Source organism: Colobus angolensis, unplaced genomic scaffold, assembly GCF_000951035.1.
Source record: "Colobus angolensis palliatus isolate OR3802 unplaced genomic scaffold, Cang.pa_1.0 Scaffold35, whole genome shotgun sequence".
Classification (NCBI taxonomy): domain Eukaryota; kingdom Metazoa; phylum Chordata; class Mammalia; order Primates; family Cercopithecidae; genus Colobus; species Colobus angolensis.
The window spans coordinates 10,134,107-10,148,079 of NW_012116821.1; the positions used below are offsets into that span (position 1 = coordinate 10,134,107).

General features: G+C 34.6%; 1 protein-coding gene across 5 annotated transcripts in view; it reads left to right on the forward strand.

The window, feature by feature from the left end:
• ATG5 (autophagy related 5) overlaps positions 1-13,973 on the forward strand; it is a 137,321-nt gene that overhangs the window by 13,232 nt on the left and 110,116 nt on the right. For 3 of the 5 annotated variants that reach the window (XM_011952860.1, XM_011952862.1, XM_011952861.1), the window contains exon 3: positions 3,858-3,985. The exons of the other annotated variants lie outside the window; for them this stretch is intronic. In XM_011952860.1, coding sequence (XP_011808250.1) covers positions 3,858-3,985 — 128 coding nt within the window. The remainder of the gene's footprint in view (positions 1-3,857; positions 3,986-13,973) is intronic. 5 annotated transcript variants of the gene reach the window in all.

The following is a 13,973-nucleotide window of genomic DNA, read 5'->3' on the forward strand; positions in this document are numbered from 1 at the left end:
GAAATATGGTCATCTGCATTATTTTATTCCCTTCCTATTTTAGCAAGAAGAATTACTCTTACTCAAAACCTGAGACTCATCATTTGGTGCTTCCTTCTCTCTTATCCCAGATATTTAGTTGGTAACTTACTCCTGCTGATTTTAGACCTCAGTGTCTCTCAGACTTACCTGATCCCTTTCATCCCCCACTGCTACAGCCTAGACCAGACTACTGTTTAAAAACTGATCAGGCCAGGTGCAGTGGCTCACGCCTGTAATCCCAGCACTTTGGGAGTCCTAGGCAGGTGGATCACCTGAGGTCAGGAGTTTGAGACCAGCCTGGCCAACACGGTGAAACACCGTCTCTACTAAAAATACAAAAAATTAGCCGGGCGTGGTAGTGGGTACCTGTAATCCCAGCTACTCGGGAGACTGAGGCAGGAGAATCACTTGAACCTGGGAGGTGGACGTTGCAGTGAGCCGAGCGAGATCTTGCCTTTGTACTCCAGCCTGGGTGAGAAGAGTGAAACTCCATCTCAAAAAAAAAAGATCAAATTGCATGGTAGTGACCAGTTTCCTGCTTTCAGTTTTCCCTTCTTTCCGTTTTCTAGTCTACAATTGGAGTGATCTTTTCGAAACACATATCTGATCTTGTCACTTGCTTGCTTAAAACCTTTGTGGCTTTTCATCATTTTTAGGATCTTTAATTTAATTTACAAGGTTCTCTATATGTAATCTGGCCCCTGGCTTCCTCAGCACTATTCTGTCTTAACTCTCTACCTTCCTATCATATTCAGCTTCTTAGACTTCACTCAAATGTGCCCATCTTTGTTTCTCTGTATTCATTCTATGCCTTTTGTCTTGCAGTGTCCCCTGTTTGGAAAAGGCAGAGGTATCTCCCACACCTACACACACCCAGACTTCCACACCCACCCATGTTCATTTCACTCCTATTTGTCTTTTGACTCTTTGCCTTAAGTTATATACTTCGTGTCAGGGTCTCCCCTGAAACTCTAGATCAGGTTAAATTCCTTTGCTACTTGCTCTTATAACATTCTTTACTTCCTCCTTGCATTAATCACATTTGTAATTTTGTATTTTGTATCTTTTTTGCTGTCTAACCTGTCTGCTGTATAAGGGGAAGGACTCTTCTGTCTCTCTCAATGCTATATCCTCATTGCCTAGTATGATGCTTTACACATTGGAGTGGAACAGAATTCTAGTATGTTTTACTTGTATTTTTGTCCTAGAAAGGTCTCTAATTTTAAAATTGAAAATTGTTGGACAGAATAGGACTTGGCATGAAGAAATAAAATTATGGGCAACTTTTTTGGAAACATAAGCATTCCATATCATTGCATAAAATATGTATTCTTTTAAGCTGTATAGATAAAAGTGAATCACTTGTATCGGAGTCATGGAATACTTTATACTAGGGCTAAATGAGGAATAAGAGAATGACAGTTTCCATTGTAGCTGACAGTGTTTCCAAATGGAGTTCATCTTATTCAAAGTAAAAGAACTAAGAAAACATTGAAAACATTTGTTAAGTGAAATAAACCAGACACAAAAGGACAAATATTATATGATTCCACTTAAATAAGGTACCTAGAATAGTCAAATTCATAGAGATAGAAAGTAAAATGGTGGTTACCGGGAGCCGGGGAAGCAGGGAATGGGGAGTTACTGTTTAATAAGTAGAGTTTCCGTTTAGGATGAGGAAAAAGTTCTGGAGATGGATATTGAATGTACTTAGTATTACTAAACTGTACACTTAAAAATGGTTTAAATGGTAAATTTTATACTAGGTATATTTTACCACATTGAAAACAAAGAACTGAAACCAATGAAGTACACCTAAGAAAAACAATGAGTAGTATATATAATCTACAGGTAAAAGGCAAGAAGATGATGTCTTTTCATGTTGTTTTCATTTTTATTTGTTTAAATATTTCCTAAGTAAATTCTATCTACATGTACTATAGAATAGTCATTCTTAAATCTTAGAGTGATTTCTTAGTGTTACTATGGATATATTAGTTAAAGATTACTCCCACAGGCCAAACAGAACAGAAAAATGCAGCTATATTTCAATGTGGATTCTGCCTTAAAAATGAGTATTCTTTTAAAATTACAGTTGTTGGCTCTGCCTCACTTAACCTTTGGCATCTCTGACTCATTCAGCAAATATTTATTGTGTAAAGCAGGCACTATTTTGGGCAGTGGAAATGTAGCATTGAACAAAACAGACAAAAATTCCTGTCTCAATGGAGGTTATAATCTAATGTTCTTTTTTCCTTATTGTAAAAAAATTTTATTTCATAAAAATTGTTGTGAATTCTTTAGCAACTTTGAGTGAAGCCAAGGCATGTGGTACAACACTCTCCAAAATCGGGAGCTGATATATCCATACCCATTAGCTGTGGTGTTTCTTCCCTCCTACTGTCTCCATAAGTTAATATTATTTTCTACAGAATAGATTACTATGTGATGCCCAATAATCACTCTTAAATTAAAGTTCAGGATTTATTAATAGAGACCTTATTAGACTAATAGATTATACTTACATATTTTTTGAAAACAGCTAATTTGCCTGCTGTTATGACTTTTTTAAGAGACTTTAATGTCACATCTGTATTTGTCATTTCTGAAAGAATACACTGAATGTTTTCTCTGTCATTTATTTAAGAATAGCATGATATTGGCAAGCTATTTAAAAGTAAAACAGGGGCAATAATACTTCCTGTGGGGGAAAAAAACTGCTCTTTCTTACATTAAATAGTAAGAATTCCTTTTTCTTTCTTCACTAATCACAGTTATCTCTTTATAAAAGAAGAACTTATAGTCTATTGAATGCATAATACTGTTCAACAGCTTGTTCATAGTGTTTAGTACCTTGTATTCCATGCTGGAGCATGCCAACTGTCTCCCTCCCATACCCCTGTACTCTGTAGCCCCTAGGATCAATGTCATGTTCTCCTACCTAGTTGGGACCTGTTATCTTGGACTTCCATGATTAAATAGAAATTCCTTCAACCAGAATATCTCTTTTTGTATATATTTGCCAGCTTAGTAGTTCCACTTGATTTATTGGTCAAAAGATATCACCTTGAATAAAGAGCATGAAAGATGATGCAGTTACAAAAGCAGCCAAAAGAATAACAAAGCAGTTTTATCAGCAAAAGAAGTCAGACACTTAGGAAAGCAAGAAATGACTAGAGTGTCTACTGCAAAGGAGGAAAACCATAAATTTTTGCCAACCTCCTTCTTTTATCTAATTGTCGGTTCTTTATATAAATCATAGTTGATTTTCCAAAACACTCTTCCTGTTTTATTTTTGGGTACCTTTCGTGGGGAAAAAAACACTGACCAGGTTCTTCATACTGTTTTTGTTGAGGCTTTACCAAGCCCAGCATTCTCTCTCATCCTTCAAAACATGATGGACTGGTTGAGAAGATTTGATTGATAAGTCAAGGTATACTTTAAGACTCGAGTTGATTATCTTCTTAGAACAGTTTAATTGACTCAGATGAATCATTTTAATTTTTAAGTTAAATTTGATAGAACCAATAAGTATCTTAAATAGTATGACATCTAATTACATTTTTATTTAGTGTTATAGAAAGTTGTAGATAGATTTGTGGTGATGATTCTGGGCATATATGTGGTAAGCTGTGCTTAAAGTAATGGCCCCATAAGAAATATTAAAACATCTTAACCTTTAAGCTTTGATCTTCTATAAAAAGCAGTTGACTTTGTGTGGGATGTTCAAAATAATGCAAAGAACACGGCTGTTTTTCCTTAAAATTCAAAAACCTTAGTATTTTTTAAAAATAATAACTAGTAAATAAATACGATTTTACAAATTTTCATTTCAGTTGCTTTTGCCAAGAGTAAGTTATTTGACGTTGGTAACTGACAAAGTGAAAAAGCACTTTCAGAAGGTTATGAGACAAGAAGACATTAGTGAGATATGGTTTGAATATGAAGGCACACCACTGAAATGGTGAGTGAATTTTTCTGCATTATTAAGCATTAAGTATATACTAGCTTTAAAAAGGTATAGTGCCCTGAAACAATTGTAAAAAAGTTCTACGAGGATAGACGTCATTAGTCTAGCTCATACAATACATGAAGTTTAGACTATTATTAGAATATGTTATTGAAAATATTTCTGCCTTCTGTTTGGATGCATGGATGACTGGACAGCTTCATATATTTTTAGCAATAGATTTTTGTGTGGTACAATAAGAATATATTTGGTTATGGGCTATTTTCAGACATATTTAAAACTTCCTTATGAAAAGTCATCTCTTGACACTATTCAGTTTTATTTCTGTCACCAAAATATTTATAACATCTTTATATACATGATTACCTTAAGTGGCATTGCTCACACTGATTGCCATATTTAGTTGACCACTGTGTCAGAAGCACATCTTAACTAGGCTTAGTTTAGAGTATTTAAAATATATTGATTTCCTTTTTACATGAAAAATAAATTTGATGTTTTACATTTTTAAGAGGAATATTGAACTGATAAGAACAGATACTACACTAATCCCAGCACTTCGGGAGGCCAAGGCTGGCGGATCACCTGAGGCCGGGAGTTCGAGACTAGCCTGACCAACATGGAAAAACCCCATCTCTACTAAAAATACAAAATTAGCTGGGTGTGGTGGCGCATGTCTGTAATCCTGGCTTTTCGGGAGACTGAAGCAGGAGAATTGCTTGAACCTGGGAGGTGGAGGTTGCGGTGAACTGAGATTGCGCCATTACACTCCAGCCTGGGCAACAAGAGTGAAACTCTGTCACACACACAAAAAAAGTATTAAAATCACATCCTAAACCTGGGCTTATCCATGTACAAATGATGTTTTTTTGTACTTCCTCTGTTATTGGGAGTTTTGTTCATTGTGCTTCCAAAAATATTTAATGACACTGGAAATTACAGAGAGAAGAATGTAAAAAAAAAAAAATAGTTCAAGGTATGCTGGATGTTAATGTTGAAATGCTGCCATTTGGATACAGTTGAATGAAAAGATACAGGCTAAGACAGATTTAAATGAAACATGAAAAATACAAATTGGTAAAAAATGGACTTGCTCTCTGAATTGGGGAATATTAAAATGAAGAATTTTTGAAAGAGCTTTAGGACAAATGAAAGGAAGCTAGTTAGGTGTTTAATAAATGCAGCTGATGTGAATCAGAGGACTTTATTAGCAAGGAGAGAAATTTTGGAACTCACCTTGTGCTGATGAGATCCCAAGAATGAGTAAATTTTTCATAATGGCTTACAAACATGCAAGTTTGTATTTTGGGTCCCGTCTCTAATCCTTTGAGGTGGTTCTGGGAAGTTATGACATAGTTGTCTTGTTACAGCATTCTTTCTTTAAATCAAAACAATACTGAGCTTCATGATCATATATCAGACTCCTCTGACTCTTCTTGAGTAGTTCTAGATGTCACGCAGCATAGATAAGGCAATGTTTTCCATTTTTTATTTCTCAGGAGAATTGGAGGTTTTGGAAGGGAAAGGTGGCTTAAAGGAAGTGTAAATTGAGTAACGATTGTTAAATAGAAGAGTAGAATGACAGGATTGGGGGGGAAGAGTGTGGGAGAGTAGCAATGGGGTGTATGTATGCATTTGACATTTTTATCTATAGTTATTTACATTGTATTGCATTATATGTATTACAGATTATCTCAAGATTTTGTGTGACTAGCGGGGCTTTTCAGTTTTATTGTAAAGCAGGATTTCTCAATAGGGTCACTATTGACATTTTGAATTTGATAATTCTTTGTTGTGGTGGGCTACCCTGTACGTTATAGGATATTTAACAGCAGCTCTGGCCTCTTCCTACAAGTGCCAGTAGCACTTCCTCCAGTTTTGATTATCAAAAATGTTGCCAGATGTCCCTGAATGGAGGCAGAACCACCCCCAGTTGAGGAACTCTGGAAAATTTGGGAAACCTCAATTTAGCTTGTAAAGTAAGTGATTGCTAAGTCATCATCTTTCAGTTGCTGTTTTATTCTGTCCCTTGTGGTGATTATTCTTGTATTCAATATGGCTTATATTTTATAGGTTTATGGGTAAATAGTGTTTGGACCCATTTCTCCTTGTCACTGTAGAACAATGATTTTGGCTTAAACATTATTATACCATGTTCTTACTTTGTCAGTATTTATCCCTTTGGAAAGTCTTTTATTGAAGAGTGGAGTTCTTTTCCCTTTTGGAGAGCTTATGTGAAAGCAATTATATTCAAGTATCTTCATGGTAGTTTTGGGGGTGTTAACTTTTTATGTGTTATATCGCTTCCACAGTTATGTCATGCTGTAAGCTCATTGTAGCTAATGACTTTTGATACATCTTTTCCTTTAGTGTTTTTAAGTACTCTATATATATGAGGCATGAATAACTTCCAGAGGCATAAATGTAATCCAGGACCTCTGGGCTTAGTCTTGATCTTTTCTCTCTTTGCTTCCAGTAATATCAGTTTTCTCTTATGTTAAAAAATGTGTCTTCCTGGAAATAGGCTATCAATATAAGAATATCTGGCATTTAAATAGTGGGTTTCGCAAAATAGGATGGTTTTGTGAATTCCATCAGTGTAGGAAAGCAGCTACCACTGAAGTGTTGGAAGACTTGGACGTTTGAGACCACACAAGCGTCTTAAGGATAGAGAAGCATTTATTTGAGTTGGATAATAACGTCCTTCCTATATTTATTCTTTGGAGTTTTAAATAAGTTCAGGTAGGAAAGGAAATTAGTCGCCAGTTAAGACAACTCATAAATGAGGGAAGAAAGAACAGAAATTGATGTTTCTTCTCTTCTTTTATAACCTTATCACTGATTCTGTCCCTAATTCAACAAAGTCTGTCTTTTTCATACAAGGTGACAGTTCTCAATGGCAAGAAAAAAAACTAGAGTCCTTGATAAATCATGACTTCCATCATACTCAGATGGTAAAAATATGACTTTATTTTCCTTTTGGTGGGACATAGATGAAGAGTATGGGGGCTTTGTTTTTTAAACAAATGCTTGGTTTTAAAGAGTCTCTTAAGAAATAGTACATATAGTAAAATTAGTTATAGATAATAGCATAATGGAGTATTCTTAAAACAAATTATTTTTCCTTTACTGTTAATTCTTTCTTACTATTCTTTGTTCATCTACTTGGCTAACAGACTCTGTGAGAAGGGAAAAATAATCCCAAGCATATAATTAATGTGGAATAAAATTCATCTTTTCTTTTTTTTTTTTTTTCTGAGACGGAGTTTTGCTCTTGTCGCCCAGGCTGGAGTGCAGTGGCATGATCTCAGCTCACTGCAACCTCCACCTCCCGGGTTCAAGTGATTATCCTGCTTCAACCTCCTGAGTAGCTGGAATTACAGGCTCCTGCCACCACACCCAGCTAATTTTTGTATTTTTAGTAGAGACAGGGTTTCACCATATTGGCCAGGCTGGTGTTGAACTCCTGAGCTTAGGTGCTCCACCTGCCTGGGCCTCCCAAAGTGCTGGGATTACAGGCATGAGCCACCGCGCCCATCGAATTCATCTTTTTTAGAGTATGGTTTGAAGAGATTTTAAACAATTGTGTACCGTTGTGTAGCTACTAACAAAATCAAGATGATAAGATATTTAATTTTACAAAATTCCCTGTTGCTCCTTTACAGTTACCTCTTCCTTCCCCCAACTCACAGCAATTACTGATCTAATTTCCCATCTCAGTGGTTTTACCTTTTTCAGAATGCCGTATAAATGGAATCATGTAGTATGTAGCCTTTTGTGTCTGAATTTTACCTCGAGTAATGCTTTTGAGACTCATCCTTTTTGCATGTATTAGTGGTTTTTTCCTTTTTACTGCTGAATAGTATCCCACTATATAGTTGTACCACAAATTGTTTGTTTATTCATGTGGACATTGGGTAGTTTCCATTCTGGGACTATTTTGAGAAAAGCTGCTGAAAACACCTAGAGGTCTTTCTCTGCCAAACCACATATATTGTAAGAGAGAAAAATTTAATTTTGTTTTCCGAATGCTCCTTTATTTTTTATTTTTATAATTTAAAAAATTTTTACTATGGAGCACTTCACAAATTTGGGTGTCATCCTTGTGCAGGGGCCATGCTAATCTCTGTTGTTCTAATTTTAGTATATGTGCTGCCAAAACGAGCATGAATGTTCATTTTTAGTATGTGGAAAATGTGATTGATTTTTGTGTTCTGCAACCTTGCTGGACTCACACACTAGGTCTAGGAGTTTTTTTGGTAGATCCTTTGGGGTTTTCTATGTAAACAGTCTTGACATCGGCAAATAGAAATTACTTTAATTTTTCTAATCTGTAGGACTTTTATTTCTTCTTCTTCTTCCTCTTCTTCTTTTCTTCTTCTTCCTTCTTTTTCTTCTTCTTTTTCCTTGGATTAGAGGGGTGAGAATGGACATCTTGTGGTGTTCTTAGTTTTATGGGGAATATATTAGTCTTTCACAATTGTCATGAATAGATGTTGGATTTTTGTCAGATGCCTTTTCTGTGCTAATTATATGATTGTATCACTTTTCTTCCTTAGCTTGTTGCTATAATAGATGACATTTGTGGATTTTTGATGTTGGACCAACCTTGTATACCTTTAATAAGTCCCATTTGGTCACGGAATGTAATTAGTTTTATACATTGTTGGATTAAGTTTGCCAAATAATATTTTGTTGAGGATTTTTGTGTCTTATGTTCATGAGAGGGATTGTATTTTTCTATTTTTTCGACTGTCTGATTTAGTATTAGGGTTATACTGGCTTTATAAACTGAGTTGGGAAGTGTTCTGTTCTGATGTGTTTTCTGGAAAAGATCGTGTAAAAATGCTGTTAATTCTTTAAGTGTTTGTTAGAAATCTCCAGTGAAACCACTTGGGTCTGGAGGTTTCTTCCTGGGGGGCATTTTAATTAGCAATTCAATTTCTTTGATATATATAGATCTACTCAGCTTGCCTATTTCCTCTTCATTGAGTATTGGTAGTTTATGGGTTTTGGGGATTTGGTTCGTTTTTTTCTAAGTTGTTGAATTTATAAATATAGTTATTTATAGTATTTCCTTATCAGTGAATGACTGTAGGATCTGTAGTGTTGCCTTCATTTTTTCAACTTTGTTAGAGGTTTACCAATTTTATTTATTTTTTTGAAGAGCCAGTGTTCTGTTTATGAATTTTTCTCTACTTTTAAAAATTTCCAATTTTGTTGGTTTCTGTTTTTTGTTTTTAATAATTTTATTCCTTCTGCTTGCTTTGGTTTTGTTATTTTTTTCTAGTTTCTTGAAAAGGAACTTAGGTTATTTTTTTGAGCTCTTACCTTAATTTTTTTTTTAAACTGTAGTAAAATGCATGTAACAAAATTTACCATCTTAACCATGGTAGTGTTAATTACACTCACAATGCTGTACAAGCATTTAGTGTTACAGATGTCTATTTCGGCCATGCTTTAGTGTAGTTCATAAATTTTGATATGTTCTGTTTTTGTTTTCATTCAAGTCTGTGTATTTTTAAAATTTTCTTTTGAGGCTTTCTTTTGGAACCTTAGCTTTTTTTTTAGAAATGTGTTTAATTTCCACAGTTAGTGGTTTTTCTGTTATCTTAATTAATTTCTAGTTTGATTCTATTGTAGTAAAAAAAGAGCTCATTGTAATTTTGGATCTTTTAAATTTGTTGATGTTCGTCTCCACTCTTGATTACCTTATTATCCAGCCTCTGGATTCTGATTCTGTCGTCTAAGTATGCCTTAAACTCCCTGCTTTGTTTTTTGGGATTCGGACGCATCTGATTTCTCATATGGATTGTTTTAGTAACCTCTTAATTTGTCTTCCTGCGTATAATACTATTACTTTTAGTTTATCCTCCCCAGTGCCATAATTTTTCTTTCTGAAATGCAGATCTAACATTGTTATTCTCCTCAAGAACCCTTTTCTGACTTCTCATCATCTACAGTGTAAAGCCAAACACTAAAGCATGATGTGTGTGTAAGGTTGTCCATGATCCCACTTCTTTCCAGGTGTACTAAGCTACTTGTTTTAATGAATATTGGATAATGTTTTGGGCTTCTGTTCCTTTGCTCATCTTCTTTGATAAATCATTTTTGCTCTTTCTAGCATCCTTTGTTTTGGTTGTAATTAATTATTCATTCATATATTCCCTCCTTTAGCTCGTACTTCTAACTTCTAGTTTAACTATGACCTTTTTTTATGGTTCTTTTTAGTCCAAAGTGATCATTTCTACCTTTGTGCCATTTCTACACTATGTGTGTACTTCATATATTCTTGTCATGTTATAACTGTACATTGTAACATAATGGTTATTAAGGATGCTGACTCTGGAGTCAGAAACCAGATTTCAATCACTTACTAGTGGTATAGCCTTGGGCAAGTTATTTGACCTTTTTTTTTTTTTTTTTTTAAGATGGAGTCTCGCTCTTTTGCCCAGACTAGAGTGCAGTGGCGCGATCTCAGCTCACTGCAACCTCCGCCTCCCGGGTTCAAGCAATTCTCCGGCCTCAGCCTCCTGAGTAGTGGGGATTACAGGTGCCCGCCCACCACACCAAGCTAATTTTTGTGTTTTTAGTAGAGATGGGGTTTCATCATGTTGGTCAGGCTGGTCTCAAATCCCTGACCTCGTGATCCACCCACCTTGGCCTCCCACAGTGCTGGGATTACAGGCGTGAGCCACCGTGCCCGGCCCTATTTGACCTTTTTGTATCTCAGTTTTCTTATCTGTAAAACAGCAATAATAATGGTACCTTGTACTTCTGTAAGTTTGAAGAATTAAATGAGTTAATATGGGTTAAGTATCCCTTATCCAAAATGGTTGGGGCCAGAGTGTTTCAGATTTCAGATTTTTTCAGATTTTGGAATGTTTGTATTATATACTTACAGTACTCCAAATCTGAAAATTGGAAATACAAAATGCTTCAATAAGCATTTTCTTTGAGCATCATGTCAGTGTTAGAAAAGGTTCAGATTTTGGATCATCTTTCTTTGTACTTTAACCAGTAGCACATAGGAGGGGATAAGTAAATGTTTGTTCAGTGAATAAATGAATGAATTTAAATTTGCCCCTTGTTTTTATTTAGAAAACTGAGACTCAAATAAGTAAAGTAACTTGCTCAAATAGGTAAGGTAGGACCGAGATTTTGAGAGTATCAGTTCAGGGCTCTTTTCACCACACCTGCTAACATTTTGTTTAAAAACTTTTCTCCCATCTTTTCTGTTCTCTAATTGCTTGTGTCAGTTTGTCCAAATTAGAATTTAAAAAATTTAAGAACAGTGGTGTACTTATAATGAATACTCCGTACATTTGTTGTTGTTGATTTGTAGATAGCTTACAAGGAGGTTTTGTCTGATTAGAGCTTTATCTTTGTATCTTTAGCTTTTAAAAATTACATGGGAAATGGAAAGTGCTGGCCTGACTCAAAATAGAGTCTGTTTCTTCAGATGGATGTTAGTCAGCAGAGGGTGCTCTAACATTGCATTTTGAGGGGTGAAGTTTCTTATTACCACAACTGGTGTTCACATTTTATATTTGTTACTTTTATATTACAATTACTTTAAAAGAACAGTTCTTGGTCCTTCTGAAGAATACTTTGTAAGTAAACCCTAATTTTGGTTTAGATCTTAGACCTTCAAGCACAAAATTTAGAAAAAGCTTCTCATTTTGTCAACTATAAAATAAATAACTTTAGTGGGAAGTTTTACTCTGTGCAAATTGACTTACTTTCAGGACAGGTGGTGAAAGGAAGATGTTGAAATTACTTTTTGAATTGTAAAAAAATATATACTCGGGCTGCATAATTTTGCTCAATGATCGACCACATTTAGGATGGTAGTCCCAGAAGATGATAATTCTGTATTTTTACAGTATCCTTTCTATGTTTAGATGCATACATACTTATTGTGTTACAGCTGTCTAGAGTATTCAGTGTAGTAACATGTTGTACAGGTTTATAGCCTAGGAACATTAGGCTACACCACATAGCCTAGGTATGTAGTAGGCTATGGCATCTAGGTTTGTGTAAGTACACTGTGATGTTTGAACAGTGAACGAAATTGCCTAACAATGCATTTCTCAGAACATATCCATGTTGTTAAATGTCCCATGGCTGTATTGACATTGATCTTAAACACAGACATGATAAAATGACTTAGAATTTAATGCTCTTTGTGATTTCAAAAGTAAATTTTAGCAAAATGCTTTAGTGAAAACCTGTGTATAATTTTTTAAAAAACATTTAACGTTTTAATCATAAATGCTAACAGATTCTTCTGTCTTATTTCCAGTCTTTTTAAAGTTGTGAATTTCTGGAACTTAACCCATTTATGCAGGAGGTTACAATTTTTTCTGTGTGAGAAATCAGACCTTGTCAATGACCTTGAACAGTTTACATAATTCCCACAGGCTTAGTGTTCCAATAATGGAACACTAGGCATAAAGGGGTTAACAATGTATTCTATAAACTAGATTTTTAAAATGTGACTTACATAGCATTTTATATGTATGGTATCCCTTCATTATTTTTGAACTTTTTCATATATAAGAATAAACTTAGAAAGCTGTGAAACACATTGCTACTCTATAGTTGTTTATATTTGTCCCACATATAGAGTAAGTCAATATTCACAGCAATCATCAAATTACTTTGGTTTGCATTTGTAGTTACATGCTTGCAGTTACAATGAAATGTAATTCTGTTTCCAGTGAATCAGAATGCAGCAACTTTCCGAATAGGAGGCATTTATTTTAGTGACATGAACTTGGGCAGTAGTTCTCCAGTACAGGGAAAATTCTTTTAGTGCTGATTTTAGAATATTTGTATTAGTTTGCTATCTGAGTACAGATATTTAGACTAGAATCATGTTCCTTCTGAGAATATCCATTATTGCTACACCATGTGCCAATGTGCACACGTGCACACATACACACACATATAAATGGAGTAACGAATAAAAAAAGAAGCAAAGAAATATTAAAATATATTCATTTCGAGAATTGAATATGAAAGACAAGAGCAATGTAAAGAAAAAAAAATAAAGTGTAAAAATAGACCTAATACTGTTCTCATGCAGTCATTTTCTGTAGGGCAATACGTTGAGCCTTTAGCTAGTTGGGTCCTCTTATTTACACAGAAAATACAGTTCTGGATAAGAGTTGGTGTTCTGTATCCATGGGTTCTGCATCCATGGATTCAGCCAACCATGGATTGAAAAATATTTGGGGGAAAAAGCAATAACTAATAATACAACAATAAAAATGAAACCACAAAAAGTCCAATATGGTTTAACAACTATTTACATAGCACTTACTTTGTAACAGGTATTATAAGTAATCTAGCAATAATTTAAAGTATGCAGGAGAATACGTAGGTTATATGCAAACACTGTGCCATTTAATATAAGGGATTTAAGCATCTGCGAATTTTGGTATCCAGCTGGGTCCAGGAACCAATCCCTTATACATACCAAGGGTGGACTGTATTCCAGGTTCAAATCCTTATTATTTCCTTTTCTATTAAATTTAAGTTAGATGGCAGAAGTAGCAACATAATAGCCAATAGTTACATTATGATTTACTTATGGTGTATGTGGTTTCTGTGTTGTGGATTAGAAGCCTCCTCACAAAACTGTATATAATATCTGTTTAGAAGAGTTGTACGAATTAGTACTTTTGAAATTAATGTAAATAAGATTAAAGTGTAAGAGAAACTCAATACCTTTGATTTTTGCCGGTCTGTTTTCTTTTATAGATTTTCTTGAATATCAATAGATTCATCAGAAATAAGCAATCTGGGAACCAGTGAAATCAGATAGCATATTTGTTGGGAATCAATATCTTTACATGAAAATAATTATAAAAATTTGTATTGAACCACATGTTAAATTATAGAATTTGACAATAGAAATAAGTAAATGGTTATTTTACTCCTAAGTTTTTCTGGTTCATTTTTATTTAAAAAAAAA